Genomic DNA, 25,596 nt, shown 5'->3' on the forward strand with positions numbered 1-25,596 from the left:
AAATATATATAGAAAATAGACACATCTGAAAACTAAACATCTGGATGATTCCGGGGTGGTGTGCTTCACATGCACCCTGCAACATTTTCTTACCCACAATGCCCTGCAAACCTCCAACTTTGCTGGAAATCACACATTTTTCCCACATTTTTGTGATGAAACCTTCGGGAATCTGCAAGAATCCACAAATTTCCTACCACCCAGCATTGTCTCATCTATACCGATAGAAATTCTGCTGCACTTGTCAGCCTAAAAATGTGTTTTTTCCAAACTGCTCTTTTGGACCCGCTTTGGTTCCCCCTCTATTTTGACCTGTTTTTGGCTCTTCCCTGTCACAGGCACTTGGCCCACCTACACAAGTCAGGTATCATTTTTACCGGGAGACTGAGGGGAACGTTGGGTAGTAGGAAATTTGTCCCAGTGCAGTGATCCCACACAGAAATGTGGGAAAAATTTGATATTTTAGCGAAATTTGAGGTTTGCTGAGGATTCTTGGTAAGAAAACATTGGGGGATCCACGCAAGTCACACCTCCGTGGATTCCCTCGGGTGTCTAATTTTCAGAAATGTCTGGGTTTAGTAGATGCCTGCTGAGCCCAGGACCAAAAACGCAGGTCCCCCCCGCAAAAACAGGTCATTTTGTATTTGATCATTTTGATGTGTCCAGATAGTGTTTTGGGGCATTTCCTTTGGCGGGCACTAGGCCTACCCACACAAGTGAGGTACCATTTTTATCTGGAGACTTGGGGGAACGCTGGGTGGAAGGACATTTGTGGCTCCTATCAGATTCCAGAACTTTGTGTCCCCGAAAAGTGAGGAAAAAGTGGGGGGGTTTTTGCCAAATTTTGAGGTTCTCTAAGGATTCTGGGTAACAGAACCTAGTCAGAGCCCCACAAGTCACCCCATCTTGGTTTTCCCTAGGTGTCTAATTTTCAAAAATGTTCAGGTTTGGTAGGTTTCCTTAGGTGCCGGCTGAGCTAGAGGCCAAAATCCACAGCTAGGCACTTTCCAAAAAACAGCTCTGTTTTCTTTGGGAAAATGTGATGTGTCCATGTTGTGTTTTGGGGCATTTCCTGTCGCGGGCGCTAGGCCTACCCACACAAGTGAGGTACCATTTTTATCGGGAGACTTGGGGGAACGCTGGGGGGAAGGAAATTTGTGGCTCCTCTCAGATTGCAGAACTTTGTGTCACTGAAATGTGAGGAAAAAGTGTTTTTTTTTAAGCCACATTTTGAGGTTTGGAAAGGATTCTGGGTAACAGAACCTGGTTGAGAGCCCCACAAGTCACCCCATCTTGGATTCCCTTAGGTGTCCAGTTTTTAAAAATTCACAGGTTTGGTAGGTTTCCCTAGTTGCTGGCTGAAGCTAGAGGCCAAAATCTACAGCGTAGCACTTTGCAAAAAAAAATCAGATTTCAATGTAAAAATGTTGAGTTTCCTGTCGCGAGTGTTAGGCCTACCCACGCAAGTGAGGTACCATTTTTATCGGGAGACTTGGGGGAACACAATAGTAAAAGAAGTGTTATTGCCTTGTCTTTCTCTACATTTTTTCTTTCGAAATGTAAGACATTGTGTAAAAAAGAAGTCTATTTGAGAAAAACCCTGTAATTCACATGCTAGTATGGGCATCCCAGAATTCAGAGATGTGCAAATATCCACTGCTTCTCAACACCTTATTTTGTGCCCATTTTGGAAATACAAAGGTTTTCTTGATACCTATTTTTCACTCTTTATATTTCAGCAAATGAATTGCTGTATACCCGGTACAGAATGAAAATCCATTGCAAGGTGCAACTCATTTATTGGCTCTGGGTACCTATGGTTCTCGATGAACCTTCAAGCCCTATATATCCCCACAACCAGAAGAGTCCAGCAGACGTAACGGTATATTGCTTTCAAAAATCTGACATTGCAGGAAAATGTTACAGAGTAAAACGTTGAGAACAATGGCTGTTTTTTACCTCAATTTCAATATTTTTTTATTTCAGCTGTTATTTTCTGTAGGAAAACCTTGTAGTATCTACACAAATTACCCCTTGCTGAATTCAGAATTGTGTCTACTTTTCAGAAATGTTTAGCTTTCTGGGGGTCCAGCACTGGTTTCACACCCATTTCTCTCACTAACTGGAAGGAGGCTGAAAACACACAAAAATAGTAAAAATGGGGTATGTCCCAGTACAATGCCAATATTGTGTTGAAAAATTGGATTTTCTGATTCACGTCCACCTGTTCCTGAAAGCTAGGAAGCTGGTGATTTTAGCACCGTAAACCCTGTGTTGATGCCATTTTCAGGGAAAAAACCACAAGCCTTCTTCTGCAGCCTTTTTTCCACATTTTGTTGAAAAAAAACTAAATTTTCACTGTATTTTGGCCAATTTCTTGGTCTCCTTCAGGGGAAACCACAACGTCTGGGTACCTCTAGAATCTCTAGGATGTTGGAAAAAAAGGACGAAAATTTGGCGTGGATAGCTTATGTGGACAAAAAGTTATGAGGGCCTAAGTGCGAACTGCCCCAAATAGCCAAAAAAAGGCCTGGCACCTGAGGGGAAAAGGTCTGGCAGCGAAGTGGTTAAGGCATCTGCTATAGAGACCCCTGTGTAATGGGCATGTTAGTTCCACCCAGTACCAGCAGTGAAATACCTATGGTGAATAACGCACATGCTGGTGATATCTGTGAGCAGCCTAGTCACGTTTTTGACATAATAAAATAGCAAAGAGAGGTAATGTGCCTGCTGCAAAGCACAGACAGGGTGCAACTGCTGAAAATATTTAACCCTGCAAAATATAGGCCAATCTTTCAGGTCTTCACCTGAAGCCTCAATTCTTTCAGGCGTTCAAGTATATCAAGACTACTCCTTAAGAACTGGTTTCTAAACCTTATTTCTTTTTCACCAAGTTCTTTATCAAAACAGATTTAAAATGTGCTGTGTGCCCCTTCTATTTTTCAAATTTCAAACCGCCCGACTCCGCCTTTATATCAGGTTGGCACTTTCCTCGCTCTCTAAGTCAAGCTTGCCCCCAATTATTACTCTCCACCGCTTGGAAACGTCACCAGCCGCCACTGGCTCCATCTGTACGGGGGAAAAGCTACAACCCAACATTTCAGCTCAAGTTCTTCTAAATGTTACCTGCAGCCCTGGCTTAATGCCTGAGGGCACACACGAGATAAAGGTGAAAACCTATACATGCAAAATATACATTGAGTTGTTACTTATGAAATGCAGCAAATGGCCTAGGCATCTTGGAGTTGAACTAAACTCATCAGAAAAGGTATGGAGATAATCAATAGAATATAGACAACTTTGAGGTTTTGTGTTTAGGATGCAGGAGTGGACGGGGACGGTGTATTTTTGTTTTTAGAATGGGTAGGCGGGGTGGGTTGTTTTTAGGGTGGGTGGGGGTGTCAGGGTATTTCAGTTTTTTGTGGCGGGGTGGGGCGGTCAGGTAGTTCAGTTTTTAGGGGTGGGGGTCGCTGGAAGTTTTGTTTTTAGGGGCAGGTATGCAGGGGTCAGGGTAGTTTTGTTTTTAGGGGCAGGATGGGTGTCAGGGTAGTTTTGTTTTTAGGAGTGGGATGGGGGTGGGGTAGTTTTGTATTTAGGAGTGGGGTGGGGGGTTGGGGTAGTTTTGTTTTTAGGAGCGGGGTGGGGGGGTCAGGTAGTTTTGTTTTTAGGAGCGGGCTGGGGGGGGGTCGGGTAGCTTTGTTTTTAGGAGTGGGCTGGGCGGCCAGGGCAGTTTCGTTTTTAGAAGCGGGCTGGGGGAGTCGGGTAGTTCTGTTTTTAGGAGCCAGGTGGGCGGGGTAGTTCTGTTTTTAGGAGCAGGGTGGGGGGGTTGAGGAAAGTTTTAGGGCTCAGGGTGGTTTTGTATTTAGGGGTGGGGGGGCAGTGTCGGGGTAGTTTTGTTTTGGGGTGAGAGTTTGGGGTAGTTTTATTTTTGGGGGTGGGCTGGGGGGGTCAGGGTAGTTTTGTTTTTAGAGCGGGTGGGGGGTCAGGTTAGTTTAAGTATTAGGGTGGAGTACTTTTGGGCCTTAGGGCGGGTGGCATGATAGAACCACGCATGCCGTTCCCACACGTGCCTTTACTAGGCATGCTTTTACAATGAAAAATTGTTGTAAAGGCATGCGTGGTAAAGGCATGTGTGGAAACAACGTGGTCTGTGTTCCGACCGTGTTGTTAAGGCATGCATGGTTCCCGCATGCATTGTTACATCATACATTCCATTTAAACTGCATGGTGCCTGTTTCAGCATAGGATCTGTGGCCATAGAAGAATGCAGTATAATGGATCCTGCTAGAAACTGGTTACCAGTGCAATTTACGGTGAGCCTTGGAGAACCTCTTTTAAAAATGAATGACCATTTACGCTCCTATAGTATGCACACCTTGAAGCTTGTATATAGCTGACTCAGGCAGACCAACATAGCAAGCACTAGCACACTTAAGACTAGTAATGATGATGATTGCAGCATTAATAGTGGCACAGAATAAAAACATTTTTTCTTCAGGATCCGCTCTGATGCTCTTGCATTCTCTGCCTTTTTGTTGAAGTTAAAGTATGCTGAAGCACCCTCTTGTGTATTTGTAGGTGTGTTGGGATGTGATAACTAGGCCTTCATTCCTGTTGATATAACACCAGGCATTTCAAGTGGCCCACCAAGGTTCACGTTACAGGTTGCATGGTACTGGCGGGGTGCAAAATACCCATCCGTAATTACAAGTACCCTGAGGTAACAATCCACCAGTTCTGTGCAATTACGAGTTAAAACCGTGGACGGGAAAGTACTGTGCAGACCTGAATTTACCTGCGCCATTCTGCAATTGTATTCCTTTTTCTGTGGGGTTTAATGCACACGTTTACTACCTGTTTTGAGCAGGTGATGAAAGTGTACAAGGGGCTGTTGTAAGGCGGGAGTGAAGGGAGAGTCAAGGAAGAGTGGAGAATATTGGCTGGTGGGGGGGAGAAGGGCCCATAATGCTCATCTGTGCTTTGTCTGACATTAGAGCAGGGGTCATGGAAGAGGTCCCAACTACCATGCAACCTTTTCTCACAATGGCTTTACCTGCTGCATTTTCTGGTCGTAAAATTAGGTTCATTATTCCCGCAACCAGTAAATCTGGGTGCAGGAACACTAGACCACTTATAATTGCCTGGAACAGAATTCCACACTCGCGTTCTGCTCCACCCAGTTCCCAGCTGGGGCCCAGGTCTTTTTGTTGCATTTGGCAGGTGTTGTGGTTCAGCAGAGAGAGTGCAACACCATGAGACATAAGAACTAATCAGAAAATAAACAAAGCCTCCTTTACAAGTAAATGGCTTTTGGATGACCTCAGTGGTTGAAGTGGGTGAAATCTATTGGAAACAGCATTCTCAATCTTAGAACAACTATTCTACAACGAATAATGTGAACCTTCAGGTACCTCTGGCTAAAAGGAAGGGGATGGGATGTGGGGGCCTCATTTTTTGTGAAGCCAATACAGAGTCAAGCAGCAAAACAAGAAACAAGCCCTTTCACCACAGTGCCTGCCACCTAACAAATGTACATATGTGCAATTGATTGATCAGCACATCTGAAGACAGCTTCTGAATCAATATAAGCATTTAATAGAGCCATTAAGACTTAATTATGACAAAGGTTTATTCATTTTGAGAGGCAGTGTATGTATGTGTCATCAGTTGTGCTGTGTAGTGATTCCTTCTAATGGAAAAGCGTGCATTTGGTACATTGTGATTGCACATTACTAACAATAGATCCTTTGAAAGCATGTGGTGCAAATTTACTAACAATCGGCGCCTGGTAACAAAAGTGATGCAAACTGGTGCAGACTGCTGATTTGGCTGGCTATACGTTGGAGGAATGTTTTTATTTAACCACTTTTCCAGTTTTGCATGTGTGCTAAGCTGTACAGCAAACCTAGAAATTGAGAAAATGTTTACACTATGTCTAAGTCAGTCGCGGCTGGCGACTCAGCATGGTGGCGGGTGGGGGAGGCTAAACAAAAAAATATATATATATTTAAAAAATCTACTTACCTCATTACCGCGTTGCTCCCGTGTCACCGCCGTCGCACTCCAGGTTCAGGCTCCCAGCCTGCCCTGCACCAATTATGACGCTGCTCAGAGCAGCGTTATGATTGGCTGGAATGCCCTGGCTGGGCGCTCCAACGCAGACTGGGAGCCTGTGCCGGCTCTTTCCAGCTCAGCTATACAGTGCCAGGTTGGAGAGAGCTCTTGCGCGCATGGGTGTTTGGTCGGCCAGAGAGAGCCGGCCAAACATACTTGCGCACTGAGGGGAGTGCTCTGCGCACACCCATCCATGATCGTCTCCCCCATGGTCCTACCCCTTTAGCAATAAAATGACAATAAACAGCGTTTATTGTTGTTTTGTTTCTAAAGAGGTTTGCAGCTCCTGCTGGCGTGGGGGCGACGCTCATCCGCCCTAACGGAAGAGCCACCCCTGGTCTAATTGTAGTGTTTTGTACTGGAAGTATACTCTTCCAGTACAAAACCTATGCTTGCAAACACACATACTCTTACACTGCACCGCAAGAATGTGTTTTTGTGCATGTCAGCTTAAAGTGCGCCAGCACAGGGAGAGAAGAAAACAGCCCCATTTCTTAGTAGATCTGGCGCTGTCATGAACTCTCCCTTTCCAGTGCTTAATTTGTGAATAAAAAGGTGCCGGTGCTCAAAGCCCTCCTCAAATATGCGGCTGCTGCAGTTAAATATGTGAACACGGAATACTCAGGAAGCGTAATCCCAAAGCCATCTCGGACCTCTTCAATCCATATAAAGCCACTTCATGCCCCTTCAGCTCACTCTTGCAGCTTTCTACTTTCTCTCCTTGTGACGCTTTTTCATTTTTCCCTTCATCCGTCTTTACCATATGTGTGTTTTACTCACAGCAAATGCTTGAGGCAGAAGAATAAGCCCCGGTACTCAAAAATAAGTGGCGGTGCTCAGCGCCGGAAACAACAAGCACAAATTAAGCACTGTCCCTTTCATGCAATTCAGCAACTGACTGCTGTGTTGCATGAAAAGTAGTAAATCTATCCCTAAATCTCTTTGCACATTTTGCAGCAGCTTTTCTTTATACTCTGTAATAGCATTTTAAAGTAATGACCTGCACAGTCACAGTGCTTTCAGTCACAGGCTGGGGCCTTGGAGCACTATAAATACACCTCACTATTCTACCGGTGCTCCAACCAAGATTGAGTTGTGTAACTGCCTGTTACACTACACACACACACTCTCTCTCTCTCTCAGTGACTGCTTTAACCAATTAAGCTTTCATAACATAAAACAATGCATGTACCGCCAATTATTTTAACATGTATTTTTCATTAAAAGTGTGTGTGTTCTATGTATTTACCCGAAGATGAAAGGCAACAAAATAGTTGCAGAATATAGTTTTATTTTTTTCAGCCACGTCGCCGGCCTTGCTCTCGGGATCACAGTTCCCACGGTTGTCTTTTATGCACCTCAACCTCTGGATGACCTAGGAACTACTTTGAACATCACATATCTGCTATGTGGGGAGGGGACATTGGGGTTTGAAGCCCTTTCAACCCAATGCGCGCCTGTGCTTTTTGTTTTTTTTTGGATCAAACAGTTCGGAGGGGCCTTGCTCAATGAAAGCAGCTTCTGTTTCATGTCGGCCTGCTAGGCAAGGACGAATGTAGCGTTTTACAAACTTTAGCAACCACCGTTCCAGCGCATTGATTCAGAGCCTTTTCTCTTATGAGCCGCGGTCCCTTATTTAATTGACAGACATTGAAAATTACCCATTTGCAGTGTACTCCAAGTCAATTGGTGCGCAATCGTCGCAAATCGATACAAAAGCATTGCCACTCCCTGCGGCGTAACAGTGACGTAGTCCCGTTTCTACGTGCGCCGCGTGCTACCGCAAGGCATTGGAATGTTTCTCTTTAGAACATTTTTAGATGGAAAGAGTAGCTAAACAATACATTTGAAAATTAAAGGCGCCTCCCCCGCGGCAGCAGCACGACTGGCGAATGATATATTTTTAGTTATCTTTCTCTTCTCCCTCCTCCATCTACACCTGTCCTCGCTGTGCTGGCATCTGCCACGGCCTATCCGATAATCATCTGCTGCTACGCCAAGATCACACCGAGTGTCATAGGTGCTAGAGCTGAGATCTCGACCCTTTTGCTTTCTCTTTTGGTGTCACAGATGCAGGAAGTCGTGAAGATTTGTTTGGTGGGGGAGGGGGTTTAACCCTTTCCCGTGCGTTATAGTGTTTCTGCATTGACACATGGGGGGGCTTGTTTAGCGCGCGCTGCAAAATACATTTTCTCTAGGTGCGCTGATTTGCAGGTAATGACAACAAAATGGAGACAGGGTTGGAGAAACATTAATAACTGGTTGCGTTCTCAAAGGTTCCAATCTCTAATAAATAGTGTTTATTATTTTGTAATCAGTAATACTAAACTTGCCGCAATCTAGCCTCTGCAGTCGTGTTGTTTTCCACACAAGCCTCACCCTTATTTCTCAAACATACTCGCCCCAAACCTCTTCTAATGTTATTTCAGCTACGTTTTTGTATAAACAAACATTATTTACAAAAAATAATAGTGTTCAGTGGGTTCTGTTTATATCTTCGCTTAGAAAATTGTTTCTGCAGTCTTCGGCGATTAAAGTTTAATTTCCGAAAAAGACACGATTAACATAAAAAATAAATGAAGCATTTAGCCCCAGGTAAAACAATATCGTCAGGCCGCCCCGTGGCCCTTAGCCAGCAGCACTGTGCATGCTGGGACTTGTAGGTCCAACATTGGAATGGAAAATATGAGTCTCCAAGACCCAGAATACAAATTCTATTATGGTTCAAAAGGTTATGCTGGCTAGAGGTGTGGTGCATGAAGGAGGGTCACTTAGCAGCTATGCAGACGTGTTAAACATATGTGTAAAGATTTGGGAACACAGGGACATTTTGCATCAGAAAGAGGGGCAATGTTATTTTCCCATGGATTTCTACTGGGTTAATGAAAATAAAAAGAGAGCGAAATATACACATTTCATGAGCTAAAGAACAGTTGCTGTTCAAGACACCGTGCATCTAGGGTCGGACTGGGCCTACAGGGCAACCTGGCAGTGCTGGAAGGGCTTGTCTTACAAGTCAATGTGAAGGCTGGATTTTTGTTGGCTGTTTGTGGGCCTGTTTTATGGTGCGGCGAGCTGGTTTTCACTGATTATATTCCTAACACTAACACAAACAATGGCTGCAGCAACCTCAATGCCTTTACAAGTTCATAACTGTCCTGAAGTGTACATGGAGCCCACTTTTTTTTAAACAATCTGATTCGCTAATGGGGGTAGGGTGGCCAGATTTTGAGGAGCAAAAACCGGGACAGGTCAGACATAAAAGAAGGACTAAAGACTTTACACTCACTTTTATAGCTGGCATGCCCCGTTTTTTTGCATAGCTTTGTGAATCTGTGCCTATACATGTGTGTGTCTACATATATACATACACACACACACACATTTACAAGACTTCACATATAAAATTAGCTATGGCTTGACCTCCCACCCTGCACCCCCAACCCGCCCCCACCCACCTCTCTCTGCTCCCCACTCCATCTCTGCTGGGAGCAGAGAGAGGTGGGTGGGGGCGGGTCAGGACTGTGTTGCCAGACAGTAACAGATAAATTACTTTAATTATTTCATACTTTGTAGGCGTCTGTTAAAGGAGAGCATACCTTTCACTTATGCTTCCCTAGATAATCTGACCTTTGTCCCAAAAACTGGGACATTTATGTAATGATCCGACCTTTGTCCCAAAAATTGTGGCATTTGTTTAAAATTAAGAGAAGCGTCTGGACACCGGGACATTTCTCTAAAAACCGTGACTGTCCGGGAAAATCCGGGACACCTGGTCACCCTAAATGGGGGTCTCTTTTATTTAGGTGCTCAGGCTTGTTTTCTGTCACAGTCCAACTCTGCGTCTTCTTAATGCATTTTAGGAGTAGTCTTGATGTGCATCCTATTGTGTTAGGGAGTGGCATATGGCATGGATCTGTTATTAGTACGGCCTTGCAGGCTGTTAGAGTTCAGAAACCTTCACGCCCTGACCTCCAGGATTCCACCACAGACCAAATGGAACAATGTGAATGACCAAATCAGACTCCACTCTATCACTTGTGTAAGGAAAGCCAATGATTGCTATCTCCACAGCTGCTAAGAGACACCATGTCATGTGTCTAGACTTTCTAACCAAGTGCACTTTTCAAGCTGGAATTTGTAGCCCATACTTTCGCTGTTAAAAACAAAGCTACAAATCCCAGAATGCAATGTGACTCACAGTTGCCATCCAAATAAGTCAGCTCCATTCCGCAATTTATGGACAAGGGGTGACTTTCACAGCTACTCCATATTCAGTGAACGCGCCAGTCGGTGACAGGATTCTATCAATTACCTCCAGGGTAAAGGTCATATAATTGTTGTCCATTGGACTCCATCTTCTTATCACACGCTGTATTCTTCACGACCTTTGAATATTCAGTTAATTGATTCGTGCAACATGTCGATGTACTGGAATTATTTTACATACATTACTCCCAGTTGTTTCAAATTCGTATGTCTAATTAGTATGCTTATAGGTGAAAAGAATACCTTGGTTTCCCCAGGAACAATAATTAATCCATACTCTGGTTAATAAGGAACGTTGAATTCTACTGCAACATTTAACAGATGTGTTGCCCCTAGGCCAATTTTTACGTAGGCAGTTGTCGTTTATCTAGTATAGCTCATCATCATACAATCTTATCAGTGCTGTCACATTTGATGATGCATACTAACGAGACACATTGCAAACATCACAAATTGAGAGAGCGAGAGGCAGTCTTGCTGCTGCGAAAAGAACACAACATTTAGGTGCTTCAAGATAAAATTGCAGGGGATGATTTCTGCCCTGGAAAGCAAAGCGAGATTTCCCAGAACCCCAGAGGAAAGATACTAAATCAGCATGAATCTGAGACAGTGGAATAAACTGCAAGGAACATAATTTTAATATACCAAACTTAAAGTTAGAATAAATGAACTGATCTGACTGTCTTCTGAGAGATGAGGTTGGAGAACGTACGGTTTCTGAGGAACGAGCACGGTTGAATAGTCACTGGCATCTGAGGCTGATGTAGATGGAATGTTGATACCCGAGGCTGGTGAGATTGGAAAGCCCCTAGACTCTGAAAAGTTTGCTTTAGACGCCATTGGCATCTGAGTGGCCAGTATACACAGAGTTCCTGGCCTATGAATTGTGCACTTGAAGAGTGTGTTTCCTCTGGTGGTCTGGCGCAGTGGAAAAGTTTTTGCCCTGTGGAGGCTGGTGAAGTGATAGAATTGCTGACCTACATGGGCTAGTAAGTTTGGAGATGTGTTGGCCTATATCAGACAGTAAGTCTGGAGAGTAGGTGGCATATGAGAAACTTGTGCAGGAGTAAAGTTGTTGCCTTGTAGAGGCTGGTGGGGTGATGACGTCACTTGCCTCTGAACTAGTAAGATTGGAGAGATGCTGCCCTCAGTGGGCTAGTAAGGCTAGAGAGTGGCTGACCTCCGAGAAGCTGGTGAAGTTGAGTCCTTTACTGGCTTGTGTGATAGGGTAGTTCCCGGCCTCAAGGTGGCTGGAAATCTTCTGGCCTCCAGTAGGTTTGGTACAATGGAGAAGTCTTTGAGCCCCAACTGGTCTGTGCAGGTAGAAAACGGTGACCTGTCAGAAGTTACAGCTGTTGAGCATCTTTTGCCCCAGATGAGTTTTGAGAAAATGTGGAATCTGTTAGGATGGCAAAGATGTAGAGGCAATAGCCTCTTTGTGGGCTTGTCCAGCTGGAGCATCACTGGTAGCAAGGGCTGGTGTGGTTGCTGGCCTCAGGCCAACTGGTGGGGTTGGAAATTCTCTTGCTTAGGGTGCTTTTGCAAGTAGAGTCACTGGTTTCTGGTCACTGAGGTGGTGGGACATTTGCTGGCCTCTGAGGGCATGTTGGATCAGCAGGTGAGTTGAACTTGACCTTTGTGCATTTTGTATGACTGACTGTCTTGCCTTTGGGTGCATATCTGAATGAAGTGTCTCTGGCCTTCAGCCATTTGTACGAATGAGGAGTCAGTGGATCTTGGTCACTGACGTGTTTGAAGTCACTAGACAACAAGCAATGGTGTGCCTGGAGAGCTGCTGGCTTGGGTGTTTATGCAAATTTAGAATGGCAGGCCATGTTTAGACAGTCTCTGGCCTTTGTGGCTTGTATGAAAGGAAAGCCACTGGTCTGCAGCCACTTATGTGGTTGAAGAGTCAAAGCTTCCTGGTGTCGTTGCAGTCTCACTGGAGCCGGGTGGGGAGGGTGCAAATGGAAAGTCTCTAGAATCCAGGGCTACTGTGAACGGAGAGACTCTTTGTTCCCCAAAGAGTGAAGCAGCCAAACCATAGTAGAGTTGATGGATTCGGGCAGTGGTTACTGAAGTGGCCACGGAGACGACCGAATCCGGTTAGTGATGTGGCTGGAGTGAGTTACTGTGGGACATATTTGCAAGCCACTTGCCTCGAGGTCCTTCAATGTGTGATTGAAGAGTTGGTGGCCTTTTGGCGTGATAAAAAAAAGTTTCTGAAATCCAGGGTTTTGTGCGGTTGTTGTCACCAAATCAATGGCGTAGTCGGTGATATGCTGCGTACCACTGGTCATGGATTGCCTGCCCAGCTGCCCATCCCCTGCCCTCGTCCGCAAGCGCACTTGCACGCAGCCACCACGGGGTAGGGCACGAGTCTCCACGTGCACTGCTGTGCTGTTCGCCCGGTGGCTGCCACCACCTCTACGGGGGTGGCCCAGCAGTGCCAAGCCAACAGCTTAATGTGGGTGAGCTGGGCCCGGCGGCAAGCCATCCCGGGAGGCCAGGAGCAGCTGCTGGGGGCCTTCTCGTCGCAGTCGGTGTGGCGCACCCAGCGGGGCCAGAAGACGGGCCCCAGGTCCACCCAGGTGGAGGTAAGTCGGCAGGAGGCCTGCTCCACAAGCCAGGCGCGGAAGGCGCGCGTCAGGTTGGCAGAGGCCTCGCCCGGAGGGAGAGCGGGCCCTGCCAGCGCCTCGGCCTCGCGAAGCAGCTTCCGCCGGTAGCGGGCGGCCCCATCGGCCAGGTCCCGGCTCGGGGTGCCCAGGCCGCTGGTGCTTCCGTTCCGCGGGTCCTCCACGGACATCCAGAAGGGGTCGAAAGAGGGGCCCAGAAGCCGCAGCAGGCGGGCGGCCCGCAGGTGGCGGGGCTTCGGCGAGTAGTGGTAGTCGTCCGGCGATAGGGACAGGCTGTAGGGCCGGTGCCCCGAGGACGGCCGTCGGCGGATGTCCAAGTCCTCAGTCTCGGGTGGAGCCATGGCCCCGGGCAGGGTGCCCGGTGGCACTGGGACTCCCGTGAGGTGGTAGGGGCTCCAGAGAAGGGCGCAGAGGACTAGGACCACAGGCCTCCACATGCTGCTCGCCCTCAGTGCCCACCGCTGCCGTGTCACTCTGTGTCCACCGAGACCGAATAGGTGTTTCTTTGCGCTGGTACCTCCGTGTGCCCCGATCCCGCTGCAGCCACCGGCGCCGCAGCGCCCTCCATGACAATGTGTGCCACCCCACAAGGCGTCTGTGCGCCCGGTCTCCCGCCCTGCCATCTATCTACACAGCCCTTTATTTTCTTGGTTATCTGCTGCCTCGGCCTTGAGTGGGCACAATGACAGCCCTGATTGAGACTCGCAAGAGACACAACTTTGTGTGCGCAGAGTGCCCTTTCACCCAGCAGTGCGCCGCCACCGAGGTAATACCCAAGATTTATGCACCTACTGCTGATATGTGTGTCTAGTTTGCTGGATTGTGCCAGTAGCAGAAAAACAGACATCTGTCAGCTCCGACCACATTTATCAAAGTGTTCGCTTGAAAACGGAAACGAGTATGATGGTCACACGGCAATGATAAGTGCCCGTCGCCCTTTTACGAATTAGTCTGTGGTATCAGTCACTGGTACTCCGGCCATTGGTTAGTCGTTTGTGATGTCGTAAAGTACTATTGGCGCGCTGTATTAGTTGTCCCTTGTTGATCTAATAGTGTGTCAATTGCTTCCTTCTCGTTATACCCTTGTGTTGTTGTAGGTTGTTATTGGCCAGCCCGTCATTGATTAGTCCTTTGTGATGTCATGGCTATTAGCCATTGGTTAGTCTTTTGGGAAATCATAGTGTGTTTCTCTACCATTGATCACTCCTTTGTGATGTCAAAGTGTTTACCTTGCAGCATTTGGTTAGTTAGTCCTTTGTGATTTCATAGAGTGGTTTCAGCGGTCCTGTTGTGATCCCACAACCTTAATGGTCACAGCACTATTGATTTGTCTTTTGTGGTTTAACTGGATGCTATTTCCCCCCTCTTGCCATTAGTTAAGTTAGAATTATTGGCCACACTACCAGGCGTTACTCCTATTTAGGGTCGAGCGCAAAGCGCTCTGTCCCTGCTGTAATCTTTTTATGGGCTTGTAACCACGTCCACTGCGCACCCATGAGTTTGGTTGGTTTGTGAGCTTGCCTTTTAAAATTCACTTGCTTTCATTAGTGGAAGGCATACATATGTCATTCCTTTTCTGGTGTTTAGCCCTCCTCGAGTTCACCGGCCAACTACTGAAAACATACGAGACTCCGTGCTTTCTGTATGGTTCCTGGACTACTTTTTTCTATTTATTTCCTACGCAGCGTCATCTCACAGTAGTCGAGCGCTTTGTATCACAACAACCCGGTTACACGGATAATTGCATTTTTGCCTATAATGTGTTTGACTGTGACAAACCTCTGCTTTACTTTTTATTTTTTATTTATGTGACAAGAAATGTCCAGTTCGGAATTTACAACACAAATAGCTCTTACTCGAGCAAACGCGAGACCCACTGCATTGCAAATGCTTGTTGATGTTGTAGTCTTAATTGGCCACATTCCCACTGATTGGCCTGTGGTTTAATGGAGCTGTTTTACAACCCTTTCATTATTTGTTTTGTAATGTCAGATTATCACTGCCCACACTGCGACTTAGTATTTTGTGATGTCATAACTTTAGTGATCACACTTCCATTGACTAGTGAGTGCTTTGTGATGCCATACTGTTTTTGGCCACCCTGCTATTTGATAGTCTTTTGTGATACCTTTGTGTTATTGGTCATCCCTCTATTGGTTAATCAGTCTTTTCTGACATCCCACTTGCTTGCTTAACTCTGCCCAACCCTTGTAGGTCTTGTATGACAATCTGGCTGTGTTCCAGAAGCTGGATTTTCAAAACATCTTTTGTATTTTTCAATGTGCTCTGAATGCAGGAGAGCCTTTTCTGACTCAGTCTCCCAGAACACTGTTGCCTCTTGCTAGCCTCTGTTATGCCCTTATCTAGAGAAGAACTGTAAGAGTTCTTAATGATCACCAAATCATGGTCCCTGTGAGACTCCTGCCTGGTGTCAACCGGAAACTATCGGTTCCTGGTGTTGCAGAAACTGTAATTCATTTATTTAAAATGTCCCTGGTGGAAGGTTTGGTTCCCAGGGTTGGAGGAAGATTGCAAGAAGAATAACTGTGTACCCCAAGGACGTTGGTAAATTGCAACCTACTATCATGCTTCGTTTCTGGCAAAGCCTTGGGGAAAACTGTAGCAAAACAGTTAAGCACCAACTTGAAGAACGTTGAAATCTCAACCAATGGCCGCTCTGATTCCATACTAACATAGGGGCTGGGACTGCCTTCTTCCTGGTGACAGACAAGTTTAGGGTTGTCTATGTCAAGGAGCATGCAGTGGGAATAGTACTTTTGCCCCCCCCCTTCCTTTGACATGGTGGGTGAATCATGTCAACCCACTTTGAAATTTGAGGAAATTGGGCTGTCCTGCAACAGTTCTCTTTCGCTTCTGGGTAGAGCACAATGCTTTAAAGGGGCCATCTAGTAAATGATGCCACAATAGGTTTTGCAACCCAACTTCATCAAACAGAGGACCATTCTGGAACCCTTATTTTTGGCAGCTGTTGATGATGTAAGAAGACAAGCTTTCATTTTCTTTGCCGTGGACGGCCCCTTTATGCTCTGTATTTCAAATCTGGTGACCAGCTCTTCCTTTTTGGGGGTTCTCACTCACCACTATGCTTTTTAGGGTTGAGCCTGCGTCGCATGCGCTTGCGCATGCGTTTCGCTAAACGAGACGCTTTTGTAATTAACAAGGGCTCGGAGCCCTGTCGACGTCACTTCAGTGTTTGTGTTTGGCTTGTGGGCTTGCCTGTTAGAATCTGCTTGACTTCATTAGTGGAAGGCATGCATACGTCATGCCTTTTCCGGTGGATAGCCTCAAGCGCATCGACCAAGTACAGAAAACATGCGAGGCTCGCTGTTTTCTGTTCGGCTCGTGGAATACTTTTTCTCTCTTTTCCCAGCGCGATCTTGCTTGGCAGAAGTCGAGCGCTTTACATAATATCGACCCTGTTTCACAGTTAATTGCACTTTTTCCGGTTAGTACATAAATGCAATTTTGCCAATAGGTTTCATTACCAGTGAAAAGTCGGGTTAGGAGTTTACAACGCTATCAGCTCTAAAACCAGCAAACGCGAGACCCGTTGCATTGCAAATGCTTGTTAATATATATGTCTTCCCCCTTTTCAAGATTATCGCCTCTTTTGGCTGGAAAGGGATAATAATATATGTAGATGAAACACAATTTATTATCTGGTTAAACATTCAGGCCCCAAGATCTTTGGTCAACCTCCTTAAAAGCCTAATGGAGATTTGTAAAAGTCCATCTGGCCAACCAGCATCGACCCTGCCCCATCAGCTTAAACAGAAGTGAAATTGCTGGACATTGTATTAGATAGAGATTTCAACACGGGCGTTCAGATCACAGCAGTATAAGCACCACCGTTTGTGTTCTTCGTTTGCTTAGCCCAGTACTGCCCTGTCTGCCAACAACGTTCATGCGCAAACATTGAGAGATGTGTGCTTTCTAGGTTGGACTCGTTCAGCGACCTCTACATAAGCCTAATGACTGTATGACGAAACAACGACTGCAAAAAAAACTACTGCCTTAACAACGAGGTCGGAACACCGACCTCGTTGCTACTACTAATGATTTTACCATGAATGCCTTAACAACGATATTTAGTTGTAAAGGCATTCCTGATAAAATCATTAGCAATAGGCACCATTCACCCTACATCCCTCACCCCACCCCCCCAACCCCACCCCAAAACCTAAAACCCCCTGACCCCCCACCCACTCCCCAAAACCAAAAACGCCCCACCCCCCCAAACCCACCCCAAAACCTAAAACCCCCTGACCCTCCACCCACTCCCCAAAACCAAAAACGCCCCACCCCCCCAACCCCACCCTAAAACCTAAAACCCCCTGACCCCCCACCCACTCCCCAAAACCAAAAACGTCCCACCCCCCCAACCCCACCCCAAAACCTAAAACCCCCTGACCACCCACCCACTCCCCAAAACCAAAAACGCCCCACCCCCCCAACCCCACCCCAAAACCTAAAACCCCCTGACCCCCCACCCACTCCCCAAAACCAAAAACGCCCCACCCCCCAACCTAAAACCCCTTGACCCCCACCTACTACCCAAAACCAAAAACGTCCCACCCCCCCAACCCCATCCCAAAACCTAAAACCCCCTGACCCCCCACCCACTCCCCAAAACCAAAAACGCCCCACCCCCCCAACCCCTCCTCAAAACCTAAACCCACACTTACCTTCGCCAAGTCCCTTCTTTGTACCTTAACTACGCATGTTCGTTGTTCAGAACATACGTAGTTAAGGCACAAAAAACCGAAGTCGTGGTTAAAAAAAGCGTTGTTGCGCTTTCGTTAACCACGACCTTCGGAAAAAAAAAGTCGTAAAAAAGGATGTTTCCCAAGCCTAATGTGCTATGCCTTGGCTATACACCAAAGTGTGCAGAATGCTTGGTCTACTTTATTTGTCATATAAAAAATGAAATTTTGAAGACATGCGCATGCAGATTTACAATAGCTGGCGGTTGGGCAAAGAATTTAACTTGCATGCCAACACATTTGCTTCAGTTGCCTCTTCCATCTCTACACTGCAGGCAGTATCTGGGGAACAGTGATTGCTATAACTAGTGCCAAAGAGTTCAGCGTGCATGTGTGAGACGGAGATCCATCTGTCTGCTGGTGGCTAACCTATGAAGGATTCTGTCCCCACAGCCAAGATTAACTATTCCGCAAGCTGTCTTTAAAGAAGCCTTGATGAAATTTGTTTGCGGTGTGACTTGATGAAAGGTCGTTGTTCTGGCACCAAGAAACTTGTTCAGGCATATGTAGTACTTATGCTTTGCTCTGTAAATAAAATAGTCAGTCACATAGTTTCATATCAACCAATTGACACGTATGACTAAGATAGCTTTAGAGCATTAACATTGTCCTAGAAGTAAAGAAAGAGCCTTCCTTTGCCCCTGGACTCTGTGGCATTGTGAACCCCCAGTACAGTAAGTAAAAACATACTTTTTGTTTTGTGGGAATTATTTAGTGTCCTGTTATCAATAACAACAAGCAACATCAAACGCAATAGAATCTTGCTTTTTGGGACCTATGGGCTTTGCCAATCGGATTTCGCTATGTGGTACAGCAGACCTGATGCTATGTGAATGGCTACAGAAGATTAAAAAAAAGCCTGTGATGCACCACACAATCCAATTGTACTGTGGCATGCACCACACATGCAGCTGAAAACACATGCACTCTAGGGCATTGATTAACTAAAAAGTAAGGCCTGAAAAGTGAGCCATGGAAGGACTTAAGTAATGCAGCATTGCTTCATGGGAAGGACAACCACAAGAATAGGACATAAAGCCCACACAAGCTAATGAATAAGAAGCAAATTAAGAAGAGTGACAATATAGTCAACCAATGATGAGCCCACCGTAGGCTGACAATGTCTTTTTGTCAACACACAGCTTGTGCTGTGTGGCAGGCAAGACCAAAAATGATTATTTACTCAAAGGCAAGGACCAAATCAGAGGTTAGGAGTGTTATAGCATAATTACATTGCATGGAAAAAAAGGGGCAGGCACAAACCACATGAACCATCCCTCGAATAAGAAAACTGCATCAAAAATTCTGTAGAATGATTCAGCCTTAAAGCACCAGTTCTATGGATCATGCAAAACAGCAGTAAAAACAAACTCTGGATACCCCCTCTCAGGCCTGATCCATTTTTCCTCTTCATTATCTTCACAGGACGTTCTCAGAATCTTGCTTCATACCCAACCATTGAGCAGCACCATTTGATGTAACTCAGGGCTTGTTCTTTCAATTCTTCTCTTGGGTACCGTCATTGGATGTGATCAGAGTATTGCTTTAAGTCCTCCTTCCATTGGTGAGCTGGATTTTGTCATGCTTTTTTCCCATTGGACAGCTCCATGTCATCTTCTTGGGTGCTTGTTCTTCACATTGTCAATGCATACATAGACAACACAAGCAGAGTGGAAAAATGGGAGTGACCCTGTGTGTGCATATTTATATGTGATAGTTGTGTACGATTGGAAAAAGTAAATATGTAAAAATGTATGTGTATGACTACGGATTAAAGTGTATGGGGAGTATCTGAGTGTGTGTGAATCTGTGTGCACAAATGTGTGTGTGAGGGCAAGTGTGTCTGTGAGTAGGAAATCTGCCTTTTCGGCATGGTCATTCCCGATTTTTCTTTCGCTGGACCCTTTTTGCTAGTGTTTGAACTGTGTTCTCTTCACGGCTGTTAACCAGTAGTAAAGTGCTTATGCTCCCCCTTTACACATGGTTGAATTGGCATATTTAACATACTCGCAAGTGCCTAGTATATGGTACAAAGTATACTCAGAGCCTGGAAATTAAATACCTCTAGGGGGACTGCAGCACCTTTTGTGCCATCCACTACAGTAACTGTGCAAACATGTCTTTAGGTCTACCACTGTAGCTGGTGGCTAACCTATGAAGGATTCTGTCCCCACAGCCAAGATTAACTATTCCGCAAGCTGTCTTTAAAGAAGCCTTGATGAAATTTGTTTGCGGTGTGACTTGATGAAAGGTCGTTGTTCTGGCACCAAGAAACTTGTTCAGGCATATGTAGTACTTATGCTTTGCTCTGTAAATAAAATAGTCAGTCACATAGTTTCATATCAACCAATTGACACGTATGACTAAGATAGCTTTAGAGCATTAACATTGTCCTAGAAGTAAAGAAAGAGCCTTCCTTTGCCCCTGGACTCTGTGGCATTGTGAACCCCCAGTACAGTAAGTAAAAACATACTTTTTGTTTTGTGGGAATTATTTAGTGTCCTGTTATCAATAACAACAAGCAACATCAAACGCAATAGAATCTTGCTTTTTGGGACCTATTGGCTTTGCCAATCGGATTTCGCTATGTGGTACAGCAGACCTGATGCTATGTGAATGGCTACAGAAGATTTAAAAAAAGCCTGTGATGCACCACACAATCCAATTGTACTGTGGCATGCACCACACATGCAGCTGAAAACACATGCACTCTAGGGCATTGATTAACTAAAAAGTAAGGCCTGAAAAGTGAGCCATGGAAGGACTTAAGTAATGCAGCATTGCTTCATGGGAAGGACAACCACAAGAATAGGACATAAAGCCCACACAAGCTAATGAATAAGAAGCAAATTAAGAAGAGTGACAATATAGTCAACCAATGATGAGCCCACCGTAGGCTGACAATGTCTTTTTGTCAACAAACAGCTTGTGCTGTGTGGCAGGCAAGACCAAAAATGATTATTTACTCAAAGGCAAGGACCAAATCAGAGGTTAGGAGTGTTATAGCATAATTACATTGCATGGAAAAAAAGGGGCAGGCACAAACCACATGAACCATCCCTCGAATAAGAAAACTGCATCAAAAATTCTGTAGAATGATTCAGCCTTAAAGCACCAGTTCTATGGATCATGCAAAACAGCAGTAAAAACAAACTCTGGATACCCCCTCTCAGGCCTGATCCATTTTTCCTCTTCATTATCTTCACAGGACGTTCTCAGAATCTTGCTTCATACCCAACCATTGAGCAGCACCATTTGATGTAACTCAGGGCTTGTTCTTTCAATTCTTCTCTTGGGTACTGTCATTGGATGTGATCAGAGTATTGCTTTAAGTCCTCCTTCCATTGGTGAGCTGGAGTTTGTCATGCTTTTTTCCCATTGGACAGCTCCATGTCATCTTCTTGGGTGCTTGTTCTTCACATTGTCAATGCATACATAGACAACACAAGCAGAGTGGAAAAATGGGAGTGACCCTGTGTGTGCATATTTATATGTGATAGTTGTGTACGATTGGAAAAAGTGAATATGTAAAAATGTATGTGTATGACTACGGATTAAAGTGTATGGGGAGTATCTGAGTGTGTGTGAATCTGTGTGCACAAATGTGTGTGTGAGGGCAAGTGTGTCTGTGAGTAGGAAATCTGCCTTTTCGGCATGGTCATTCCCGATTTTTCTTTCGCTGGACCCTTTTTGCTAGTGTTTGAACTGTGTTCTCTTCACGGCTGTTAACCAGTAGTAAAGTGCTTATGCTCCCCCTTTACACATGGTTGAATTGGCATATTTAACATACTCGCAAGTGCCTAGTATATGGTACAAAGTATACTCAGAGCCTGGAAATTAAATACCTCTAGGGGGACTGCAGCACCTTTTGTGCCATCCACTACAGTAACTGTGCAAACATGTCTTTAGGTCTACCACTGTAGCCTAATTGTAGCAGTGTAAAAACTGTGATTTGACCTGTCAGAATAAACTCTTTTGAGGTCAAAACCTACCCTTTAAATATTAAGTCACACCTTTGTAGGTTGTGTAGCTCACAAGGCAGGGTGCATAATGTTTAAAAGTAGGACATGTAGGAACAAAAGTGTTAACATTTCCTTTCCGGTGGGTGTGACCATGCAAGTTTGCCAACTAGTTGCTTTTCCAGTGGCCCGCTGTCGAGCCAGCCCTAATAATGGGCTCGGTACTCTCTGCTCAGTTCCTGGGCTGAGCGCGTAGCCTATAAAGCTGAGTGCTGCACCACACAAATCCACTTGGTGTACAAGTGTTTCTCGGCCTATGACTTCCTGTTACTACGTTCCTTGCAATACTTTGCCCAGTTCCTCTGCTTCCTTGTGGTTGGCGCCGGCATCTCGGCGTTCTAGTATCTTCCTGGCATCCTCGCATCTCTCTGGCGTTCTCAACGCCTTGTTGGAGCTGCAGCATCGGGCCCGGAAAACAAAACCAAAGAGGCAAGAAAAGAACTCAACTGGTGAAACATTCCTTGGGTAACGCGCTGTGTGCACTCAGTATAATTATTGAACTAAGAGACACTTATCTGATATGGTTTCATGGTGACTGCAATTCTGATTCTTTGTTCCATCACATTTATATCTGTAAATGAGCACATGAACTTTAGTATATGCAAGACTGTGATTCACAAAGTTTACTGAACTGTTTCTGCTTACCTTATCTTACTACATTACGAGTTATGAAATATTACAGTACATAATTGTTTCTGATATTTGAAGCATTAAGTAATGCATATGTTTTATAGGTTTTTGTTTTCTCCCGCTTTAACTCTTCACATTTGCAAGTTTCTAGATGATTTCTAACTGAACTTATTTAATTACAATTTAGGTACGTTATATTATTACGTAACTCATACTTACCTAAACATACCTGTTCCTGTAAACCATAATTGTTGGGTATCCCTCTCATGTTCAAGGTAGAACCATACGAAGAGCAGTATTCCTACACACACATTTCATAAAGCCAGAAGAGGGGATCACCAGGTATTTATAAAAGTGTTGATGGGTCCTAGTAAAGTAAAGGGGTTGTAACACCCCCGTACTGAAAATGTTCAGTACTGTCTTGTTTAATTTACAGGAGAGATTAAAACCCAGAAGTAGGGCGTGCTGGACTTTGGAAACACTTTACCCTCCTCTTACCCCTCCTTCCCCTCTTCCTCATTGGTCAGGTTTAATTTTGACATTGTTGGGTCTTCCTGTCTGGCGAGGAGGTTGGGACCTATCTACATGACCACATTTCACACCTACGAAAAGTATCCGGTTAGATCCTGACATCCTCCTGCGCCCGAGGATGTGGAAAGATAAGCTAGCCAAGACTGTGCAATCCGACAAAATGGACAATTATACTCTCCCAGTGACGACGGATATGGCCATGTGAGATCTGGATAAGCGGGCCCAGACCGAGGAGCCGGGGGCCCTGACTATGACAGACATTATGGCAGAATTACATGGGACACGTGAGGCCATGTTGGGCAAGATTGACACAGTGGCCATCGAGGTGAGCCTTCTCCGGGTTGACATAAAAAAAAAAATCAGAGAAGGTCATGGATGCAGAAGGAAATATTAGCGCTTCAGCAGGAGGTGGGGTCCTGAAGAAAACTGTGGCTATGTTGCACTCACTATCAGTGCGGGTTAAAGAGTGAATTGAGGACACTGAGGGCTGGCCGCAGAGGAATACCCTGCACTTCATGGGTTTCCCTGAGTGAGCGGAGGGGCAGTCAGCTAAATTATTATTGGATGTCTGGATTGTGAACACTTTGAAGCCCAAACTATCAAAGTTCTGCACTAATGAGTGGGCACCTCAAGCGCTGGCCCTGGTACCCAGATGCGGGGCACCCCCTCAGGGCATCAATGCCCGCCTTTTTAGTTTCAGGAATCAGGATGCACTCCTCCAGCATGTTCAGTTTCATGGGTCACTGCAATATGAAGGTAGGCCTATCATGATTTTCTGAGACTACATCCATAGAGTGCAGGAACTCCGTAGGGATTATTTTCCAATCAAGAAGAGGCTGCATGACCTAAACTTTCAGTGCAGCCTGCTGTTCCCAGCTTGCAGCACGACAGTAGGGCGTACCTCTTCACTTCACCTGGTGAGGTGGCCTGCTGGGTACCATTGAGCAGGGGCCCCTAGGGTGAAAGCTGAGCTTTTGCGTTTGTGATAAAGGGGGCCCCAGTCAGCAGTCCGCCTGACTGAGGAGGCATTCCACTGGCACAGAGATGGGTGCTGGGTTACAACAGAATATGAGGATCTTGGTTGGACCTGATGGGATTTTGGAAGGCTTCAACTGTGTACAGGATACTAGAGACTTAGGGGGTCATTCTAACCCTGGCGGTAAAAACCGCCAGGGCGAACGACCGCGGTAGCACCGCCAGGCATTCTGACCGCGGCGGTTCAGCCGCGGCCAGAAACGGAAAGTCGGCGGTGTCCCGCCGACTTTCCGCTGCCCTTGAGAATCCTCCATGGCGGCAGAGCGCGCTCCGCCGCCATGGGGATTCTGACACCCCCTACCGCCATCCTGTTCCTGGCGGTTCTCCCGCCGGGAACAGGATGGCGGTAGGGGGTGCCGCGGGGCCCCTGGGGGCCCCTGCAGTGCCCATGCCAATGGCATGGGCACTGCAGGGGCCCCCGTAAGAGGGCCCCAAAAAGAATTTCAGTGTCTGCCTAGCAGACACTGAAATTCGCGACGGGTGCAACTGCACCCGTCGCACCTTCCCACTCCGCCGGCTCAATTCTGAGCCGGCGTCCTCGTGGGAAGGGTGTTTCCCGCTGGGCTGGCGGGCGGACTTTCGGCGGTCGCCCGCCAGCCCAGTGGGAAACCCAGAATGACCGCCGCGGTCTTTTGACCGCGGTACGGTCTTCTGGCGGTTCCAGAAGCTCAGAATCACCCCCTTATTCTTGGAGCAAAAAGGTGATGAGGTTTCTCTGAGTGACATCACAGATATAGGATTACGTTTTGCTACTAGTTTTCAGCTTCCTTTGAGCTTTTATGTATGCTTTTATTTGCAGCTCTGTCTCCTTGAACTAATGTGTGCAGGTATGAGGAGCGATCTTGTGGCTGTATTTGCGATACCTGGCTTGGTGGGGGAGATGGTATGCTGATCTGTGATGTTTTTTTTTTTAATTACATTTTTTACATCGGTGGTCCTTACGATATTTGCCAATGGGGCCTCGGAGGGCTGCGATCTCGTAGGGGTGGTACAAGTGCCTTCGGCCTTGCCATCCCGGTGGGATGCTAGGCCATCGGCATGAAGCAGCTGGGGCGGTTGAGACTGCGGACTCCAGGGGAGAAGTGGGGTGGTGGGTGCTCAGCGTCGGTCTGAAAGTTCCAGGCTATTGTTGTTTAGATACACTGCCTGAGCGTGGGTGGGTTCTTGGGAAATTTCTTTTGTTGGTTGTTATGTATGTTGCTGGTTTGGGATGGCTCCACAGTGCACAGTCAGGAAAAATGGCGCACCATTTGAGGGGTGTTGAGTGTGCAGAGTACATACAGTGCACTGTGGGATGTGAGAATGCGGCCTCAGTTAGTGTGATGGACAATGTTTGGAAGTTCCTAACGTGGAACGTTCACGGTTTGGGCCAGCCCACTAGGAGAAACCGCCTGTACTCCTATTTAAGGTGCTACATGATTTCTGTGACATTTTTTGCAAGAAACACACACTTGGGGGTACTGTATAAGTCAGCTGAGACGGAGCTGGAGAGGGCAGATGTATGCAGCCTTCTGCTCCATCTATGTTTATACTACAGGGGCGTTAATCTGGGTGGTGCCTGGGACTCCATTTGTGGCG

At 46.1% G+C, this 25,596-nt stretch overlaps 1 protein-coding gene across 1 annotated transcript; it reads right to left on the reverse strand.

The window, feature by feature from the left end:
- Window positions 1–12,679: 12,679 nt before the first annotated feature.
- On the reverse strand, window positions 12,680–13,456 carry LOC138293863 (noggin-like). The gene has a single exon (XM_069233165.1). It carries the CDS (start codon window positions 13,454–13,456, stop codon window positions 12,680–12,682), a length of 777 nt encoding a protein of 258 aa, XP_069089266.1.
- Between the last annotated feature and the right edge of the window lie 12,140 nt (window positions 13,457–25,596).

The sequence above is a fragment of the Pleurodeles waltl genome, chromosome 4_2 (genome assembly GCF_031143425.1).
Source record: "Pleurodeles waltl isolate 20211129_DDA chromosome 4_2, aPleWal1.hap1.20221129, whole genome shotgun sequence".
In the NCBI taxonomy this organism is placed as follows: domain Eukaryota; kingdom Metazoa; phylum Chordata; class Amphibia; order Caudata; family Salamandridae; genus Pleurodeles; species Pleurodeles waltl.

What these genes read in the sequence shown, in the direction of transcription:
- LOC138293863 (XM_069233165.1), bottom strand. Translation starts at nt 13,456, where the DNA reads ATGTGGAGGCCTGTGGTCCTAGTCCTCTGCGCCCTTCTCTGGAGCCCC.